The following is a 22,372-nucleotide window of genomic DNA, read 5'->3' as shown; positions in this document are numbered from 1 at the left end:
AGTAGGTGAATAAAGGAGAGTATGCCTGTAGAAAAATGATGATTGGGATAATGGATGTGCTTGGTGAAAATGACCAAAGAACTGGCTGAAATGGAGGGTAAGCCTAAAAAATACATGACTGAAAGGGAGGACGTGAGAAGCAACACATTATTCTGGAGAAGTAGATAATAGCGATTGTATGCATTACGACCAACCACTGGAAGCGCAGCAGCTCGGACGCATGGTGCTGAAGCTCCGTGCAGACCCTGTGCACCGCAGCTCACAACGGCATCCAATCATAACCAACCCTGGCACAAAACAAAGAATTTGGTACCACGAAGTATGCAGAAGCAGCAGGGCCAAGGACTGCTGAATTGAGCATGTAAACCCAATATCGGCTGCTGTGTGATCCGAGACCCGGCTGACAAAATGGCGTCTGCCGTTCATGGACGCGTCCCAGGCCGGGCCAAGAATGGAACTAACTTGCTGGTGTCATCCTGGCACTGGAATGGACCGCAAAGTAACCTTTCCTACTCCTGCTGAACCTGCTCCAAGTGAATCGCTCTCACCCTAAAACCCAGAACGACCTGCAGCCTGAGCCCTATGCGCAACAACCGCCCACCAAGCTAAGTGCCTTGTGACTCGGCACCGGAGCTCACCTGCCTGACGAGCTGCGCTCCGCTGGTTTCGCGGTGCCCGAAAGCCTACCACCGCTGCTCCTGGTTCTGGGGGTGGGGGGGGGGGGCGGGCGGCGGCCTGCACTGCACCCGTGGTGCAGCCGATGACCGGTTGATCGCGTCTCCCTGCCACGAACGGAGCCAGCGAGAGCTTCAGTTCAGACCTCCGAGCACGCTGATATGCCGTGGAAGATCCCAGATAGCGCTAGTATGCGAATGCTCGATCTTTGTCCTGCATGCAACAAGGTATTTACACCTCGAGTCCCCTGCTGTACCGAACCTTTTTCTCCCGAATGCTGCCTGACCTCAATATGGCGGGTCGGGTCCGTCTTAGTCCTTAAGCCTTCTAAGTGTCCGCAATCGCATAGCGAGTCTTGATCTTACCTGGCACTAATTTCTCTGGGCCTTTTCTGGCTTCCAACTAGGGGGTGCGTACACTTCGTACGGAATGCTGCAGGACCGTTGGTGTTCATGGGGGCTGACGCCTGACCCCAAAATGGCGCCCAAAACAAATAGTCATTCAAGCTGACCCGGGCGATCTAACGCTGCACCCAGGGATCCTCCCTCATCTACACAGCTTCTCCTGGCAAGATCTCCTCAGCGGATGTCATGGTGAGTCGTTTCTCACCCTCCTACAGCCCCTGCATTAATTTACTAGTCCTACAAAGTATGAAGTTGTCCGCCAGTTCTACCACACTTGTCTCCGCAATCTTAATGGCGTGTAGAGTATCTGACATGTTTGATACTTACCTCGTTTTCATGACTCCATCATTATATAGATCAACTAGTTCCTATTGCAAAAGAGGGATATAGGAGATGCCCCGCCTGATCCGATAATGGTGGCGGTCTGTCAAGAATTCCTGTCATGCGAGGGGAGGAAAACGGTAACCAGCGTAAACGGACTACATCTCCCAGGATGCTTAGCGGTTGAGAGGTTATGTAAACAGGAGAGCTGTTACATAACTCAAGGAAAACACGCCCTTATGTAAACAGGAGAGCTGTTACATAACTCAAGGGAAAACACGCCCTTATGTAAACAGGAGAGCTGTTACATAACTCAAGGGAAAACACGCCCTTATGTAAACAGGAGAGCTGTTACATAACTCAAGGAAAACACGCCCTATAAAGGGAGGAACCGGGAGGTACAAGGCGGTCGGATATTGTGTTTACACCGACGTACCTGCTTCGTGAAGAGCAGTGTTCCGGAGTGGTGCTCCAGTAAGGCAAGAACGGAGGTAGGTCGAGTCGTTACTCCCTGGGCCGTGTCTTGCCCCATCGTCACCTGTGAAGGACCCGGAAGCTCTACCGGTCAACCATTGAGCTTCGCTTTTTGACTCGGCTGAGTCAAAGCGCAGTGGCGCTTTTGCTGGTTGGAGTCGTAACTCCCAGCCCGACCAGAGATACAGGGACTGCCAGCTGTAACGCACACCAGGAGGTGTTTGCCGCGTTACAGACTCGGAAGTCCACAGGATCGATCGAGCGGCTGCTCTCGGTTCAGTCTTCTTGCTTTTGATTGGGGTATCGGTGACGCATCACCAGGAGGTGACTCCGCGTCCCGGTGCAGTCTGAGGAAGAGGTTGAGCGGCTGCTCCCTTCAGGTAGAGACCCCGGCTGGGTGTTTCCCTGACTCCTCGATTCTCCCCAACACTCGTCGTGCCCCTCACAGCCTACCGATTGGCATTGTCGGCCATTTCATTTCTGCCCTCTGTTGGCATACGCCGGGATCGGCGTATATGCAGAGGACGGTTAGGACCATCCGTGCTGTGGGCTGGTAACGTACTTAGCCTGGAGGATTCCAGTGACTATAACTTTTGTTTATTCGTTGTATTGTTTTTGCCTTCATTAAAATAACTAACCCTTCACAAGTGGTTGCGTCCTCATTATCGTGTCTGTTAAACGATCCTGAGACGTTCAGGGCGTTACACGGTCTCTCCCTTGTTGCCTCCTCGCGACAATACTCTCCTCCGTGAGAGACTAGCAGACACTGACTCTGGCCTCAAGCTGCTCCTCGTTCTTCAATCACCTCCCCTCAAACCACAGATATAATTGGGGATGGCGGAATGTAACACTAAGGTCAATAGTCCCCTGCCTGACCCAAAGATGTCTGCCATAGTGGTCCCCTCCACATTGTTTTACTTCCCTGGGACAATAATTGGACATTGACCAGACCTTGAACCTATCCCCTAACTTGCTTACACATCAGGACTTGGAACCTGCGGAACTTATCCCATACTGTAGAGACCAAGCGAATTGGCCAATGCCCGGTGGAGCTACCAGATAGCTAAAGAGGAGACTGGTTGTGGACTCATCCCCCCTCCCCCGAGCTGGACCTTGGGAAGATTTTCCCCTCATCTCTACGTCCTTTCTTCCTCCTACCCCTTTACCCTATCCCCTTACCCATCCTTGCTCCATTAACCTTGTCCCCTATGTTCTTTAAATGCTTTTCTTGATACTTATGTAACTTGTCACTGATGTAAAATTGTAACATTAGTGTTCCTCATGTAAAACGCTCGCTTCTATCCCCTCTCCCCCAAATCGCTCCCCTTACCTGCTACACCGCCTAGCCTTCTGTCCTTTGTGCCCTTTAACTAAGCACTCCATCTCGCCTTGTTGGGGAAAGATCCAATATTTATACTCTGGAGTCTCAGCGAACCCGCTGAGAGAGTCCACAGCGCCAAGGGAGCCACTCACAACTGAGGTATGGTATGGCCCCCCTTGCCAAAGCACTCCCTCTACCCTTTTTGGGGTAGGATCCAACATGTAGGCCTTGGAGTCTCAGAGACCCCTCTGAGAGAGTCCACTGCATAAAGGGAGCCTCTCGCAACAGAGATGGGGAAATGATACCACTTCCCCTATGATCACAGCTTACTGGACTTTGGACGCAGCCTTGACTCGTCTACCGGTTTGTGTTCACATGGCCCTCCCTCTCATCTTTCCACGCTGTGTCTCTCCCCCTCCCCTCCTCTTTCCCTCCTTCATTCTCTGTCTACTTCACCTGCTCCTAACCCCCTCCCCTGAATCTCTCCCCTTGCCTGCATTTTCCCTTACGTATATGTGCTTATTGTTTATCTCGACCTTACAAGTAACTATGTTGCCATGCTCTAATAACTGTGTAACCTTTGTAACGATGTAACCTGCAACTATGATCTTATACTCATGTAAAGCGCTCTGATACCTCCGGGTCTAGCCAGCGCTATATAAAACCTTTAAAATAAATTACGCACAAACATATGGGTTAGCTGTCCCTAAAACAGACGAGAAAGGGAAGATTATGCACAGGAGGTGACCCCAGGAACACCGGAGAATTGAGTAAAAAAGGAGTATGGATAACTTTCACCTAGCATACTGTAGGGTTGGAAGGATACACCTGGCGAATAAGAAAACGAGGAGAATATTTCAGAAGCGTTTGAGGATTGAGATGATTTACTGGGAGCCTAGGTGAATTGCCTAGATTTGTCTAACAGGAGGATGAAGAAAAATGTCTGTTAAACAGACAGAGAGGACATGCACATTGAACATGATGATGACATATGTGTGTCACTGCGGAAGGAAGAACATATGCCTCAGGGTGGGATCATTTCTCAAATATGTGAATGTGGAGGATATGCCTGCCAATCTTGAGGTAGAAAGCAAATGTTTTGAAAACAGTAGTATAAAGATCATGTTCCCTAGAAACCAAAAAAAAGTGGAGAACAAATTACTGGAGCACAGAAAACCTGGAGGGTATGCTTGTAGAAGAACAGTGGGAGTTCAGAAAAGGGTTGGGAGAACAGGAGGATTATATATGAGCAATCTTACACACGGATGGACGAGAAGCACCCTCTAAGTATTGAACTTGGGTGAGTTTATGCATGAAGAACAGCAGCATAGAATGAATATAACCAGAGCAATGAGATATGTATAGATAACGAGTAGTAAGATGAAGAAGCACTGCTTTGCCAATTTATGGATGTGATGGATGTGTGTAACATCAATATGTAGGAGAGAAAAGGATGTACGGTGATTTTTTTAGGCAATAAAATGGCCTGTTTCTGTGTATGAAAATATAGCCCTAAGTACAGATATGTGAAACCCCATAACGTGCTCTTTTATTCCCTAAACAATTTCTCTGCATGAAAGTATGCCCCATTGAGTGAAATTCAGTCCTACTGAAATGGGTATATGTGTACTGGCTTCAACCAACGGAGGATTTTGGGTATGCTCTGAGCCAACATATAATTGTTTTTTGCATATACTGAATATTGAACAGTGAAGTAGCAGAAAGTCTATCAATCTCACAAATAAATTAATTCTCCTTGTCAATACCTCTTAGCAGAATTTGGGGGAATTCTGCTGTATTTTCCTCAAAATAAATTACGATAAATTCGACAATTCATTGGTGGATTTAAATTATCCAATCACAGATGCTTTTCTGGATTATTTTTCTCTATGTTTTTTCTTGTTCCTGTCCACAGAGTGACAAAGTGACAATTGTGGATCATCACTCAGCTACTGAATCCTTCATTAAGCACATGGAGAATGAATACCGCTGTCGTGGTGGCTGCCCAGCGGACTGGGTCTGGATTGTGCCACCCATGTCTGGAAGCATCACGCCCGTCTTCCATCAGGAAATGCTCAACTACAGGCTCACCCCATCGTTTGAATATCAGGTAAAGATTTAAGAGGAGCAAACACTTTACCTCCTGGTTTGTCCCATAGCTATTTCAGTATTTTGGGAAAAAAGCATTATATTATATAATGAGCTTGTAATAATTAAGCGAAGAACTACTCTGATGGAACCTACCTAGCAATGGGAACCCACTTAAATACAAATGGATATTTACATTGCAAGATTTTGAGGTTAGGGAGAAAAAGCATTTAAGTCATCAATTTAAGGCATATTTGAGCTATTTATTATTTTGGCATTGTTTGGCCCTCCTCCTGACGGAGTCGGAATAATCACTCATTAGAGTTAGAATGGCTTGGCTTGAAGAGCCCTCACTTTTGCATGGAAAGTCTTTCATCGAGATAGTTAATGGCTCCTGTATTCCAGCAAGGAGTTGGACACACTCATCAAGGGACCCTTTGAATATTGTACAGCAACTGGTTGCTTCACTGTAGAAAGGAGGGAGGAAATAACGACCCGTGCGGTCCTAGTGTATTCACAGCTGAACAATTCTTTCATGCACCCACCTCGGTTCAATGTACATCAATGGTGAAAAATACACTCCCCCGATTTTATTTTTTTCAAAATCTCAATTTTCCTAATTCTAAAAAAGTGTTGGCATGTATGCATAACAGTCTATGAACCTATAGTGCAATGGCACTGTGATGGGTTTTGTACGACCACACGCTGTTAGACACAATTATCCAGCGGGAACAATACAGTGGTGTAGCAGTTTCATTCACTGTAGCAGCATATTACACATTATCCCTGTGGGGACCACTGCTGGGGTTTGGCTACATTGACTTAGGTGGCCCTGGTATAATTGTTTCTCTTCCACAGCAAGGGATTAGACATCATTATTTATGAACTTCTAGTTCATTAGTGTAGTGGACGTTCCTGCACCAAATGTAGGGCGTTGTACCAATAATTTATACTGTCTCAGTACTTTAAAATAAAGTTGGCTTCTTCACCTTACATGATGGATTGACGCCATCGGTCCCTCTACGCTGACTTTTATCTTTGCCTGGACCTTTTTATACTATTCTTTATCAGTGTTCTGTATCTCCGGGCTAGAGAATCTTTTTTCTGAATGGACAGTCACTGCACAAACTAGGGTATACAGCATCCCTACCATCCTGCCCTTGGTTGAGGCATATCCTAGACACCGGTCCAAGATGCACACACACTAAGAATTGATTCTTCTGCTTCTCTCCTTCTCGCAGCCAGATCCATGGACCACTCATGTCTGGAAAGGTGTCAATGGTACGCCAACGAAAAGAAGAGCCATTGGATTCAAGAAGTTAGCCAAGTAAGTCTGAAGTCCAAACTCTTTAATGGCATAAGGTCCAGTCACAGTAACTCTTCTATTACTCCCCTTGCAGAAGCCTGGAGGCTCAAGGGAAAACCTGTCCACCTTTCCCCCTCAATCATATCCAGTCCAGTGGCACGCAGTGCGAGTACCACACAGCACAGGATGAGCAATTCAGAACATGCACTTGTGAAATGTTTGGCACAACAGTAGTGCTGCATAAGCGGTGTAGCGTGGGTTGTGCAGAATGTGTAATACAATTTTAGTTTAGTTCAGGCGTGCGTATGGTTTGTGTGCTGTTTTTTAATGTAGCGTGAGCAGAGTCTGTGCACTATTGGAAGTACACATAAATGTTATGTGACTATAGTATGTGCTCTTCAGTTGAGCAGTGCTATGCTTTACAGTAGTACAATGTAAATATTGCAGTGTGATCAGTGGTGTGAATAGTGCATTGCAAGTTCTGGAGTATGAGATTTGTCCTAGGTTTATTCAGTTGACATCCACTTTGATACTAGCCAAATATAAGTTAGAAAATAACCAATACCTGCCTTCGGACTTTAACGTTTTTTTTCATTAGGGTACTGAGTTTGTTTTCCCATGTGAAAGGTGGTGGATTAAATTCACACAGACAGGCATCTACACACAAACACATGCATAGCGTAATTGTAATTGCATATCAATAGTGCCTCAGTCCCCAGGCAAGGCAACCAAGCACATTATCGGACACCATTGGAGGAATGCTTGGTTGAAAGGGTGTTGTAGTGTAGTGAAGTCTATGTGGGAAGTGTTTTTGTGCAGTGAGTGACAAGAGTGGTGTTCTTATGCTGTACTGGGTTCCATCAATCAATCATGGTTTATATAGTGTGACTACTCACCCGTGTGGGTTTCAAGGCGCTGAGTTGCAACCCTTAATAGTAGGGTGCCAGGCATAAAAGTGAGAGGAAGAGTGCACACAGTGTACATTAATGGTTGCTGTGAGCTAGTCTCCAGTACCCTTTTTAGATAGAATTATTATATTACACCACTTATTATTACATTGTTATAGAATTCTTGGGCGACCACTAAGCCACGTTGTGTGGTGGGAACAGTAGTGAAGACAAGGGTTCTATGTAGTCTTGGAGGGACTGGTGAGGAACAACAGAGAGGGCCGCAGGGATGAACTGTACAAAGCAATCCATGATGCCAGTCATTATTGTGGCTAAGCGTTTCCAATGCTTTAAAGTGTCCAGTCAAAATATTAGTGAGTGACAGACATGGGAGCCGCGGGAAATGACTACATTAATCTCATCCATGTTATATGCTATTATTGTAGAGCAATAATTTGAAATCCTTTAATGCATCCAATTTAGTGAGGGATAATGGATCCCATAATGCATTGATTGCCTGCCCATGTAATGTGCAGTGATTGTTTAGGAGGGTTGATGGGAATTACATGGATTTGTGCTGATTGCAGGTTACCATGATCGGAAGGCTCTTTAGATCATCGGGGGTACAAAAAAAAACGTCCTTTCCCTGCCCTGGTTACAGACACAGGATAACTGTATTTTAGGACAACAAGAAGTGTAAAACTAATCCTTGGCATTCTCGTGGTAGAGCTCTGTTTAAGTAATTCCTGTGACCTTTTCTTGGAACTAAACTTTTTCTTGTGAGTTTCCTGGGACACTCTAGAGTGGAGAGTTCTCTTCTGTCCTCATGGGTTGTTTATTGATGTGGTGCTGGGATACTAGTTTAGTTCTGCATCCTTTGTTCAGAAAAAGGCAGCACTTTACTCTTTCCTAAACCTAAGATAGTTTTGTAAGTTTCTCATCTTGGTTGGTAAGGAGCTCCAAACATTTGTCGCCTGTATTGAGAATTATATTTTTATCAATGGGCCTTTTATATGAGGGCATGGTTATTCAAACTGCTATTTTGTAGAGAAGTGTTCTCTTCTGGAATCTATTTTGTAGGAACGATGTGCATTTCCTTTGAATGAGTCTGTGGACAAAGCAGACTGAACTAAAGGTGGAGCACTTAGCTATAGATAGCCAAAGAAGTGCACGAACCACTGATGTGTTCCCTTAGACCAAGGTTAATAGTGTGCGTGCTGCAGTGTCATGCGTCCTTTGCAGTTTGCAAAGTAATCAGAAGGAGGTCCGAGGTATAGGCCATTTCCATGTCTACCTATGACTTCACAAGGGTGAAAATGGAATGTAATTTCTTTTGGTATCCTAGGTGTGGGAAGATGTGTTGCAGTGCTCACATTGTGTGGAATGGATTTCTTGCGACCTTATTTACATGGGTTGTGGGATTAGTTGGAGCCCACAATCACTCCAAGGTTTCATACATCCTTTGATGTTGCTGGTGGTATCTTTAATTCACTGGGCCAGATTGTTGTGGGTCATATCCGCTCTATTGTCCTTAGGCGATGACCTCCATTTTTGGGGAATTGAATTACAGATGATTGGTCATCACCCATTTATGAAATGCACTCATACACTTGTCCAGACTAGATGAAATCAGATCTTCAGGTTTTGCCAGTTTTTGAATAATCTGTGTGTTGTCAGTATAGTTGTAGCATGTTATATTGAATGAGTTGATCACATCTAGTACAGTAGAGGATGAATGGTGGTGGGGAGATGAGTGAGCCATATGGATTGCCACTGTGGGAGGAGTGGGGAGAGTGGGGATTGGTGGTATTGATATCACTCTTTGCTTACCTATGAGATTAGAGAAGATCCAGGTTAGGATATTTCCTTATGTGGCACCTCAGTAGTAGAGTCAGATTGCCAGTGTCAAAGGCTACCAGAAGGACCAAGAGTAGTAGTGCTGCTACGCTATTAGTGGCTGTTGTTAATTTCAGGCAGAGTTGATGCCTCTGCCTGAGGGGAACCCAGATTGGTGGTCTGAAAGTAGAATATTCTCACCAAAAGAGTTGGAGATGTGGGGGAAGGCAGCTCTTTCAGTCTAGCTTTCTAGGAATGGGCCAACAGAGATCAATCAATAGCTGGCTTGGTAAAGTGGGTTGTGTTTCCTTTTTTTGAGTGGTCTGATGTAAATGGTCTTTAGTTAGGAGGTAAAATACTGAATAATTGTTCAGTAGGTTTATTGCCTTGGTCCCAGCAGATGTCCTTAGAAGGATGTTTTTGAAGGATCTTACAGGTGCAGGGTCTGTTGGAGATCAAGATGACCTCTTGGCCTTGGCTAGTTCTCTAAAATTTAAGTCAGACAGTGTTGAAGGAGTTGGTGACTGGTGTCTGTTTGGGCTTTTGCTCTGTTAGTCATTACCTTGGTGGTTTATTTTATTTCCAAGAACATCTTCTAGTTTCTTTGATTTGGTGAGGAGTTTGTAGATGAAAGTGTCACAGAAGGTTTCAAAGTGTGTTATGTCAGTTGTGGTGCAGTCTGTTGCTGAACTCGGAGATGATCCGCTTTATTTCTTTTACAGGACATTATGCATTTGTGATTCGTGTGGGTTAATGGAGTAGTTTTGCATTTTTGTTTGCTCATCTGTATATCCTGTTGTAGCGTAGGAGGAGAGTTATGTCAGTATAGGAACGTATTTGGTTAATTTATCAACTTTTCCATCTAGTCTTGCATTGGCGGCCTTACTGTCTATAGCTGTGTCTTTGATTTTCCACTATGATTAAACCCATGCCTATTCAATTATTTCTTTATGACAAGTTGATGTCTTGTTATAGCATTGACTGTCCTAAATAGCACGCATTGTCCCAAATAACAAAAAAAGAAATGAGCAATGTGAGACCCAGCTCCACTCATCACAGTCAGACCAACCTCAACCAATGTTAAAACAAGGCTGACAAAATATGACAGTGGATGACTTGTGGTTGCTTGTTTCAAAGAAACCCTGTTACATAGACAGAGACCACAGACACCATGCCTGAGAATCAACAAATACAGACATACTATGAACAGAATTTAAAAACCACGGATATACATGGATATCATTGCCCATGCATAGCTCCTTTGGGCAATGATGTGTTAATTTGGGTGCAAAAAACTCAGAATACAAAATTGTTGGTGAAAAAAATCGAAAGACAAATACATAGGATAAAGACAATTTCTGAATAAGGTATAGAGTACGAGAAGGGTTAAAAGTAAAATGAAGAGGACACTGGTTAAATTAAGGCAAGGCAATGGTGGTAGGTCTCCTGCCATTAAAGACAAACATTATAGAAGCAGAAGTATCTTTGGGAATTTCCGAAATAAATAAATCTGAATTTTTAAAGCAAAATAACCTAGGAAATGTTCAAAAGATTAATCACCCTTAGATTATCCACCCAGCATTAATCTCAGAGTGATTACATGACTCAAACTGTGAACATATGGAACTTTTTGTGCAGCTGCCAAAACCTAAATCTTTCTGATCCCGGAAACTATTAGACGTTTCAATGTGACATGAAATTGTATCTTGTCAGTTACAATCTAGGACAGAAACTAGATAATAGGTCATGGAGATACAATACAACTTTTTTGCTGTGACCAGTGAAGGTAGATGTCATGACAATAAGTTAATTTTTCAAACACAAGCTACATTCTCTATCAGTCGGCACCACTTATTTCACTTTCGCCCTCAATAAGGGTGCCGTTGTAATTCAAATAGAGTTGATTCCAGCCCACAGGAAATAAAGTCTATCTAGTCCTTGCTTCTTTCACATCCCATCCAAGAACTAAGAGCTATTTCCCATCCCAACCCAAAGCGAATTGAATTTTTTTTTAAACATACTCACTATGATGCATGGTTCTCTATTTTGGGCCCTTTCTACCTTAAATATTTATTTCACATGATTTGTAATCTTCTAACATTTGGCATTAGAATCATTTTAAAGCACTATATGTACAAACTCAGAAACCCATATGCGAATTTGTGAATTTGCAGATATTTGCAGCAAACTGAATGTGCACCACATATGAAAGAAAACTACATAAATCATAGTGTGATGGGAAGCATGTATGTTTTAAACATATGCATGAACATTAATAGTACAAAGAGACTAACTGGCCCTTCTAGTGCCAATTTCTGCACCATTGTTGCAAAAATTATAGTCTGCAGGTCTACTGTTTCTGAGGACAACAGTAATTGCGGTCCTCATTCTGAGATGCCTTTACTAGGTGTGGTAAGACCACACTGAGTAAATACTGATACAGTTAGGTACAATATTTACCAGAAACCGAATTACCTCCCATTTAAATTTTAACACCTCAGAATGAGGATAGTATTATAGTGCTATAATACCCCCACCCCCCTGTTTTCAAGGTGCAAAAAAATGTTTATGCTGTTTTACATAGTTAAAATGTAGCAGGGTTGTAAAATTCACATTTCGCTCACAAATAGGGATTCTTGCACCCACATGCTCATGAGTACTAGTTTATTAGTCTTGTTAGATTTACTTCTGTATACAATATGTTAGTGATGAGAGAGTTGAGACTCTTGTTCTGGCCCCATTTGCCTTTTTCTGCATCCTGTTGCTCTTTGCTTTCCTAGTTATTATTTAAGTATTTTTAATGAGATCTTCCTCATTGATACTGCTCATCTCTCACTATTTTCTCTCTCTTTCCTGTACAATTTCTGGAATTCTCTTCAGGTTTTCACTTGTCTTCTGTTTATTTCCTACATCCACACCTTCTCCCTCTCTTTCCGGACTACCTTGTTTGTCTTTGAATTCCTCTGTTTGTCTCGTCTATTTCCTTTTTCATTTCTCTTATACCAATTTGAAACTTTTTCTATCTTGCCTTGTTTTATGGTTTACAGCTCCAGTCTTTTAAGTCCCTCATCCATCTGTAGAACCCATTCTGTTGCTTCACTGTATATCTCCTAACTCTTGCATCTTCTCCTGTGTCTTTTATCTAACATTCCTCTACTCAAGTGCCTATATCACTTCTAGCATCTCATCTTTCCAATGTGTCTCTTCGACCTCTTCTTCTTCCTGTCCTTTTACTCTCTTCCTCATTGCTTCCATTTTTATTTTCTGTATCTATTATGCACTTTCCTCTCTCCTGTCTACTATTTATTTCTTACTCTTGATGTTTATACTCTCAACATCCACATTCTCACGCTCTCTCTACCTTTTTTGCACTTTTTACTTCCAGGGCAGTGAAATTTTCAGCCAAACTCATGGGGCAGGCCATGGCAAAACGTGTGAAAGCCACCATCCTCTATGCTACAGAGACAGGGAAGTCCCAAGTCTATGCAAAATCACTCTGTGAAATCTTCAAGCATGCCTTTGATGCCAAGGTAAGGGAGTAGCAAAGTTGTTGGGGGGAAGTGACAGTTTGGCTAGTTTAAGAGAGAACAAGGCTTAGCACAAATGACTTCTACTTGTCTGAATACAATAAGATAATATTAATGTAGTGCAATTGCTAGGTAACTCTGTCTTCAGCCTGTTTCAGTCCATGGTTGAATTGTGAGTGAATATCAGAAGTGAGAGGCATAGTAGATGCCTAACTCTCCTGTGTCTTCTCAAATTTTTCTTCCACAGCCTTTGAAGTGATGCAACACATTCAGTAAGACACAAATTACTTTACCATATTACCCAATGTCACTGAACAAGGTCGGAGCAAACTCCATTCTGTTCAGGAAGACTCCGTTGGAATTGTTACTCGGGTTAGAACCTCAACGTCATGTTACTTGCAGGTTTTGTTCATAAACCCATTCACATCTCTACTAACAGCTAATACATGTTCTCCCCAGGTGTCATCAATGGATGATTATGACTTTGTACATCTGGAACATGAGGCTCTTGTGTTGGTGGTGACCAGCACATTTGGCAATGGGGATCCACCTGAAAATGGAGAGGTGAGAACAACTTTTTTTTCTAAGTTTGAAACTTTTTATTAAGTAATAAAATAAAGTACTATATAAGAGATCTTAAACAACAGTGAGATTACAGTACTTTATAACATTAAGAGTATGTTTTACAAAAATTAGTACAACGGTTTTATAAAGGTATAAGGAGCAGCAGGCAATAGAAAGAAACAGAAAGTAATAGCAAGGGTGAAGCACTTAAAAGTTACCAATCACTTGAATTATATAAAATATTCATATATAAGAATGTTAACAGGTTTAAACTCAGCCAAGGAATATTAATTAGAAATCAAGAATGTGTGGTAGGGTCCTCTTGCCAGATATTAACATTGCAGGTCAGATTAACAATGCTACATAAATATTCTACAAGAGAAAACCATAAAGCCCCTACTTTTCATGCTAGTGAGAGAACTTGATGTTAATGTTGTCTAATGTATAATTATAATATATAGAATGCCACAAGGCTATGAAAGACACTTTAAAATTGTTCATCAAACTGGGAGCAACTTGGTGAATTGCTTTTAGAAGGTAAACTTCTACAGTGTTATAATTTAATGGTATATGCTGATATTCCTCAATAAGGCCTTGTAATAGATTTAGGAAGTGGACAGGAATATCTGTAATCCATAAACGATTAATTTTGGACCAAATTGATCTCCAAAATTTGTGAACCACTGTGCATTCAAAAAATAAATGAAAAAATGTGGCAACACTTTGATAACATGAGCAACAAAGGTTAGACAACAAATTATCATAATGATGTCTTACAGTCGGTTTATAAAACGTCCATGCTGAATAAATAGTTATAGCCGACTAGCATATCTACAAATGTTGAAAATGTTAATCCAAATACTATTGAAAGCTTCACCTGCCCAGGAAACTCCGAAATCCGATTTCCCTTCTAGTTTAACCTTAGGTTTATCTTTCAAAAACAAAATCGGAGAGCAACAGATTTTAGATGCTTTGAGAAATAAAGAAAAGACATCTTTTTATAAACTTCTTTGGAATGTGATAAAAAAATTTTATTAAATCTCGATATATAGGTCATTGCAATCTTTAATTTAAGATGTTGATTAATAAACAGACCTGAGAAAAAAACATTGTTCATGTAATTTAGTGAACAAAATGAATGAATGCTCTAACCCAACTTAATCCTCTCTATACGTTTTCCCCAAAAATACTTTTTTTATCAACTTTAATGTAATTGTTATAGTAAATATGTAGGAAAATAATTTATTTCTGATGGTTTATTAACTAATATAGGATAAACTATTTTACATGTATTATTCTTGACAGGTGAGAAAAAGGAATAGATTTCTGTGTAATTCATAAATCTCTTTAAAGGGAGAGATAAGAACTTTCTTCTGGAGTACCCATGGTGGATCCTCTTCCTAATTTAGTGCCTTAACCAGATCCTAGCTTGTTTTAAACAAAAAGAGATGTGATAAAGAGGAAATATTAGGAAAACACTTCTGACTTATTAAGATCATTTCAATAGATTATGTGCTATTCGTAATTTTCTTTGTACTTACAAAAGAATTGTAATAAAATGGAGTTGATTATTTAAAAGAAAAGGTTTTGGGAGTATTAACTGTTAACATTATTAGGTTAGATGGACAAAGAGTACAAAACAGCTGGGACCATCATCATTTTGATAGTAGCAAATTGCCAATGTCAAGATAACAATGAGACCATTTTTGTACTAATGCAGATGTTAAGCTCTTAATACTATCTAAGTTTTATTTAACTGTTACTTTTATATCATCTGTAAACCATAGCCCTAAATATTTAATATTTGAGCGGTTCCATACAATTGTAAATTTGTTAGACAAATCAGGGTTTCAAAATGTATTCAATTGAATAATTTCAGTTTTTATCTAAATGCAATTTATAATTAGAGATGTTTGTAAAACTATCTACAGCCTTACAAATGAAGTAATGAGAACTGAAGATTGCCATATAGAGAGTAATATCATCTGCATAGGGTGAGCATTCAATTTATTTTCACTGAATTGAAAAACATGTTTAGAAGACAATTTCGATTATTGTGGGCTAAAAAGTATTAAAGGAGAGAATACATAATACAGGAGAAATATGACATCCATGGCTAGTACCACTAAATCAAAATAGGGAAACTAGATACAATTTATGAATAGATCTGCTTTAGGATTTGTGTAAAAAATGAAACTTATATATTAAAAATTAGGCCCCAGACCATGCCAATTCAGGGCTTTAAACATTAAATGCTACCCTAAATGATCAATCGCTCTTTGTGTCTAACATCTCTCGAACAAAGGGGGATTTGAGTGCAGAGGTTTAACTAATAATATTCAAAAATAAAACAATTATACGAAATGAACCTTTTCATGCCAAAGCTAGACTGCTCAGTTTTTAATTAACTCAAAATAAACATATCAAATCACCTTGGAAGAACTTTGGTTTAAATTATATAACCTCTATTGATTAATGAAAAAATTCTGAAGGTCTTGCACTGTATAGTGCCATGACTTGCTTAATAAATATGGAATGACATGGCCTCGGAAAAGATACCCAAATTTACCATTTGAGCAAGAAAATTAGTATATGATGAAATTAGTGGCGGGAATAGTAAATCAGAAAAGGCTGAGTAAAATTCACAGCCATCAGGTCTTTACCCCTTTTAAGTGAGGGGGCTTTAACTATTCCCCAAGAGAAATATCCTTTTCCCACTATGAAAGATCTATCTTCTGAGAGATCTCTTTAAATCACAGAAGTATTTATCTATAGTGCCAATGATAAGGTCAGTGTCCTGGGAATATAGGGATTGATAACATTTAAGAAAATATTCCCAATTTCAGAATGAACAGTCTTGATTTTAAGAATACTTATCAACATCTCCTTTACAACTTCTAAATAAATATCACTTTTGCTTTAGGACTTTTTAATACATTTTCAAAAATGTACAAACTTTATTTTGGCCTCTGTGAAAAGTGACTCTTATTTTGTAAATCACACCAGGGGCCCTAGTAGTTGTTTTTTTTTTTTTAAACATTCATGTGGCCTGTAATTTGTCAAGAAAGTCCTGTGATTTAGATGAATAGTATTTATGACCTAACGAATCAATATTATTTAGGATTTCTTTTGATTTATTTCCACAATTCCATTTTTTAAACATATGTTAGAATACAATTTCTAGATGAGGCATTATAAGCATTCCTGTTTTCTTTTTTTTAATTAAATACCTGGTACAATCAATAAATTATATACTTCAATAAAAAAAGAAAACAAATAAGAAAACATAAAGAGAGAAACCATTATATACAAAATAGGAAAATGTAAACTCATACACAATACAGGATATAATCTGGCTTTCCATACACAGGTTAAGGGGTACTTCAAATATATACACAATATTACTACATAAATATCGTAATAGGGGAACAAAAAATAAATACCCCATAGCCTTCAGCTCCCCTAAAAAGCTTAAAACCTCAAGTTCATTACAGCCCATAATATTCAATCTTAAATTATTTTATAAACGGGAATCCCTCTAACCCTTAATAGGGGCCCAGATATTCAGCCCCAGCTCCCTCATCTTCTTGCCTCTCCGAATGTATAGGGAGGATTCAATATTATGAATCCCGAAGAGTCTAGCCAACCACATCTGGAAGGAGGGTGCTACAATGTCTTTCCAGCCTGCCGCTAGCAATATTCGGAGGACCGCCACACACATATAAACAAAGGCTTCGGCCTCCTTGTTGAGACCCAGATTGCTGTCAGTTCCTATTATCATTAAGGTAGGGTATAGGTTGACCTTAACGCCTAGCAAGCCCTCCCAGAACTTCTCTATCTCCCCACGAATTCCGCTCAGTTTATCACATTGGTGGAAAATATGCAGCAGGCTGGCAGGCCCTTCCAGACACCTTGGACATTTATCGTTGTCCCTTTTACCCCAATCATATAGTTTGGCTGGTGTAAAATACAAATTAAAAAGGTTTTGTAATGTTGGGCTCTCAGATTTGTGGATGGAACAGTTTCCCAGCTAATTGCAATGCTTTATCTAAATCAACATCAGGATTTTCTAGTTTCATCATCCAGGAGGCCTCAAATTTCTCCAGGTCATCTTGTATTCTTGATAATAAAGATCTATATATCAATTTGATTCTCGTTCCACCTCCTAATAAATACTCAATCATATTAATTCTGTCCCCTTGGGGTATCCATGGTCTAATACCCGCCAAAGTTTGATGAATTTGTACAAATTTAAAGCCTTGGTTAACCAGGACTTCGAATTTCCATTGAATAATATCGAAGCTCATCAAATTGTTCCCTTCAAATATATCCCCTATTCTTCTAACTCCTTGCTGCTCCCACAACCTTCCCATCCTATAATTACTAAATTGCGGGAAAATGCTGGAATTCCAAAGAGGTGTAAAATAGTTAATTTTCGGGATTGCCATTGTTCTTTGTACTTGTTTCCAGACTTCCCAAACACTATCTAAAACCTTATACCGTTTTTTGTTATAATAGCGGCTATCAGTTTTACGCAGCAGGAGCCCAAGGGCTTCTCTGCCCAGGAGCAGTTCGAAGATGGATGGAGGATTCAGATTGCCAAAGGGGGTATCAGACGAGTTTGTAGCAGAGTCAAATAATATTGCCATCTGATTTAATAGACAGGCCCATTGATAGAATCTGATATTGGGAATTGCCAACCCTCCCTTTTCCTATGGGAGACACAGATATTTCATGGACCGCCTGATTTTACCATACTGCCAGATAAAATTAATAAATACCGCCTCTATAGATTTTATCATGCCTTCCCCAATCATATACGGGATAGAGCGAAAAAGATGCAATATTTTGGGAAGCATGGTCATTTTGAGCACATTGGCTCTCCCTATTATAGACAGATGTAAAGCGTCTATTCTTTTTAATTCTGCTGCAATTGATGTTACCAACGGGTTGAAATTATCTTTGATAATTGTATCAGTTGCAGAGCTTATCCTAACCCCTAAATAAACCACTGAATCTGAATATCTTCCATCATGCCTTCTAATGTTATTGGTACACATTGTCTGGGTCTTACTTTCATTCAAGAGGTACCCCGAGCATCGTCCAAATTCCGTGGCTATCCCTGTAATAGCTGTCAAGGCTGTTTCTGGTTCTAGGGTAGTTATGGCTAGGTCATCGGCATAGGCCAGCAGCTTGGTTTCAAACCCCTTACAAACTATTGGCTTATATCCTCACAGCATAGTATTCTCCGTACAAGCGGATCAATATACAGGGCAAACAGGATTGGTGAACAGGGGCAACCCTGTCGTGTCCCCCGCAAAATAAACACTTTTTCTGAACTACCTCCCATCAGCTAAATTCTGGCCTTAGGATCGGAATACATAACCTTAATAGCTCTCATTATTTTAGGGCCAAAGCCCCTTCGTTCCAATATCCCCCACAAATATTTCCAAGAAACGCGATCAAAGGCCTTTTCTGCGTCCAGAAGGATCATGGCCATCTATCCCCCCGTGACAGCCTGCACATCAAACGTGATGGCCCGCCTAATATGGTCTGTTGTCCCTCGGCCTGGGATAAACCCATGCTGCCAAGGGGAAACCAGACCGCCAATGACCCCTCCTAGCCTTTTAGTCAAAACCTTAGCATAAATCTCAATGTCCGTATTTATGAGGGATATTGGACGATACGAATCAGGATTTCTTGCCTTTTTCATGAAACACAATAATATTTGTTTCTTTCCAGCATTCTGGGATTTCCCCAGAACAGATTATACCATTAAATAAATCCAGCAGCAAGGGGGCTATTACGTCCTGTATGCATTTATATAATTCAAGCGGGATACTGTCAGGCCCCGCGGCCTTCCCTGCTGCTAAACCCTGTAGTGCTTCCACCACTTCCCCTATTACCAGATCATTATCCAGCACTGCTCTATCCTGCTTAGCCAGCTGAGGGCTTATATCTTCAAACTCCAGACTAGCAGTATCTGCCCTAAACTCCTCCTTATATAATTTTTGGTAAAAGTTCTTAAAAACCTTAAGGATATCATCTGGCTCTGTATATTCCTGGTCCCCTTCTCGTATATTCGTTATTGTATTCCTACTGCATCCCTGCCTAATCCTAAGTGCTAAGAGTTTGCCTGCCTGCTCTCCTGTCTCATACATCTTCCCCTGTGAATCTGATATTCATCAGCAGTTTTTTTAGCTATCCACTTATGAAGTTCTGCTATGATGATAAGAATATTCTGTTGGCTTCCAGAGGCCTCACTCCCATGAGCAATATCCCTCATATGCAGCTCTTCTGCCTCTGCCAGCTGGCCCACTACTCTCTCATTCTCATCCCAAGCCTCTTTCTTTAGCCTGGCAGAGAAACTAATCGTCTCCCCTCTCGGAGCTGCTTTGAATGAGTCCCAGACCATATTTCTGGATGCACTATAACGATTCATGTCATAATAATTTTAGGCCCAACTCCTTAAATGGTCTACAAATTTGTGATCTGCTAATAATCTCCTCTCGAAAGTCCATCTTGAAGGGCTCTTATATAAAGTATGTGTATCATATTGCAAAATTAGTGGGCTGTGGTTGGATGTAACATTTGGTAATTTTTTTTATGCGAACTCTCTTCAATTCTGTCGAGGAGATAAGAAAATAATCCAGCTTGGTGTATTTCTTAAAAGGACATTGAAAATACGTGATCCCTGGATTATTGGGTTCTTTATCACCCCAAACATCCGCCATCCCGTATGATTTAATTAATGAGCTTAGTGCTCGAAATACCTTAGGCTTACGGCCTATGTAAGCAGCATTATTAACGACGTCTGTAAGGCTTGCATAGATATTAAAATCTCCGCATACTACAGAGGGATTTGGCCAATTCGTTAGTTCTACCTCCAATTGATCAAATAACTCAGGTTCCTCCTGGTTGGAACCATAGATTGTGCAAAGTGTAAATCACACCTCAAGTTCCACCAGTACCCACCTACCTAAAGTGTCCGCCAGTTGGCGTTTAGCCCCTCCCAAAATGGATTTAGCCAATATTGCCACCCCTCTAACCGAAGATCATAAATCTCGAACCACTCATCTGTGCAATACCAACCTTTTCCCCATAACACCCCCATCCCTACCCCCTCCACCCTGCTCCTAGAACCCTTTATGTCCTACAATAAGTACATTCCCTCCCTTTTCTCACTGTTAGATAGACCACAGCAGCTTTATTTGTCCAGAGAGTCCAGATACTCTTTTGCTTTTATCTCCGATGAGAAATTTGTATGCCCCTGATTGATCACTTTAAGGTTTGCCGGGTTGATAAGATAGGCCTGAATACTTTTATCCTGAAAAGGTTTTATAAGCTGTCTCAGCCTCCAGCGCCTTTCTACCGTTGAATGGCAGAAGTCAGGCCTCACAAAACACGAGACCCCTCCGCTTGATCTTTTCGCATCCGGCCTGGCTTTATCTGCGATTGCTTGCCGCAGGAGAAAATTACCAAGAAATACTAATATGGCCCGTGGTCTATCACCCTCCTTTGCTGGCGCTCGTAGTTTAAAAGGAGTGCGATGCGCTCTATGAATTTCTGCTGCCCAGTTCCACTGACAATTCGGGGAAAGCGGCCTTAAAGAGATTAATTATATATGCCCTGGCGTCAGACCCCTCCATGCCCTCCTGGACCCCTAGCACCCTGAGGTTATTCCTCCTTTGTCTATTTTCAAATTCTTCCAGTTTCCACTGGATATCTTTAATTTTTTATCCTTGAGCCTCCACCAGGGCTGCGGCGCTTGACGTTTGTTTCAGTTGACACAATTCTCTCTTCAAGATTCATCACTCTCTCTCCTATGTTGGAGCAGGCTTTACAAAGCTTCCTAACAACCCCCTGCATTTTTCTCATAGCCACTTGATTCTTCCGGCTATCTTGGCGTGTTTCCTCCCTGTGCGCAATGATAGCTTGGTGTATTATATCCAATGTAGGGGGGGTTCCATTGGTTTCCACCGGTGATTTACTCAAAAATGGGTCTGATACCAGGGTAGCCGATGAATAATCCCATTTCAGATCTTTCCTCCCCCGGTTTTGAGTGACACTATTCACAGAAGATTTTTTGGCTGTCATGGGGCGATCTCCATCGCTCTCTTCAGGATCCGATTCTAGACTACTGGCCCCATGTGATGTACTCAAGGCATCATCCGACCACTCAGCTCCCTCTGAGACCGAGAAGAAACAGTCACTAGGTTCTTTATCTAGTTCAGCTCTACTTGTATCCGTTAGTAGATCAGTCGACATAGTCATTTTATTCAATTCTGGAGCAGAAATCACCGGCTGCCATCTATTTTGGCTCTCTTCTTGAACCACTCCTGCTTTGCCTGTTTTGCTACCATTAATCTCTCTGCCATTGTTGCCCTTATTGTCAGTGTTGCTTATGTCTGCTGCCCCTGCAGCCACCAACTATTCAGGGGGGGCTAATGGCACATTTCCTGCTACTACAGCATTATTCTCCTCCAATAATACTGCTGAGCCATTCCCCTTCCCTCCAACATCATCCGGCCGGCGGGGGGGGGGGGGGGTCACGACCACCCTTTCCTGTGTCAGTGTATGAGTCGGTATAGTGCCCTCTGTGCTCTCTACACTTGGATCGCCCTGGATCGCCTCCCGGGTATCAACCAGACTCACCTCCTTGTTTTGGCTCCACAAGCCACATCTCTAACCTTTCCTGATGCCGCCCTCATCACTCATGACCGCTGCCCCAGCCACTGTCCCATCCTGCGATTCCTTCGATTGCAGGAGAAGCTCCGCTACCGACGGGCCAGCCGGGCGGTTCTTGCTGATTGCTCCGCCTCTTCCTCTCCTCAGTGCCGGCGGGTGAGGTGAGAGAGCCTGCTGCGGGAGGCCGGGTGATTGCTTGGCTACGCCTGGATCCATCAGGGTTTCTCCACGAATCTTTCGAGCGGCCGCCGCCGCCTTAGTGACTGCAGGATTCACTGCCA

General features: G+C 41.7%; 1 protein-coding gene across 4 annotated transcripts in view; it reads left to right on the top strand.

Annotated features, from left to right (window-relative positions):
* NOS1 (nitric oxide synthase 1) overlaps window positions 1–22,372 on the top strand; it is a 1,315,983-nt gene that overhangs the window by 1,136,242 nt on the left and 157,369 nt on the right. For all 4 annotated transcript variants that reach the window (XM_085636289.1, XM_085636287.1, XM_085636288.1 and 1 more), the window contains 4 exons: window positions 5,111–5,305; window positions 6,525–6,610; window positions 12,698–12,842; window positions 13,299–13,403. In XM_085636289.1, coding sequence (XP_085492415.1) covers window positions 5,111–5,305; window positions 6,525–6,610; window positions 12,698–12,842; window positions 13,299–13,403 — 531 coding nt within the window. The remainder of the gene's footprint in view (window positions 1–5,110; window positions 5,306–6,524; window positions 6,611–12,697; window positions 12,843–13,298; window positions 13,404–22,372) is intronic.

The sequence above is a fragment of the Triturus cristatus genome, chromosome 11 (assembly GCF_964204655.1).
Source record: "Triturus cristatus chromosome 11, aTriCri1.1, whole genome shotgun sequence".
Classification (NCBI taxonomy): domain Eukaryota; kingdom Metazoa; phylum Chordata; class Amphibia; order Caudata; family Salamandridae; genus Triturus; species Triturus cristatus.
This window is presented reverse-complemented; position numbering and strand designations above follow the sequence as displayed.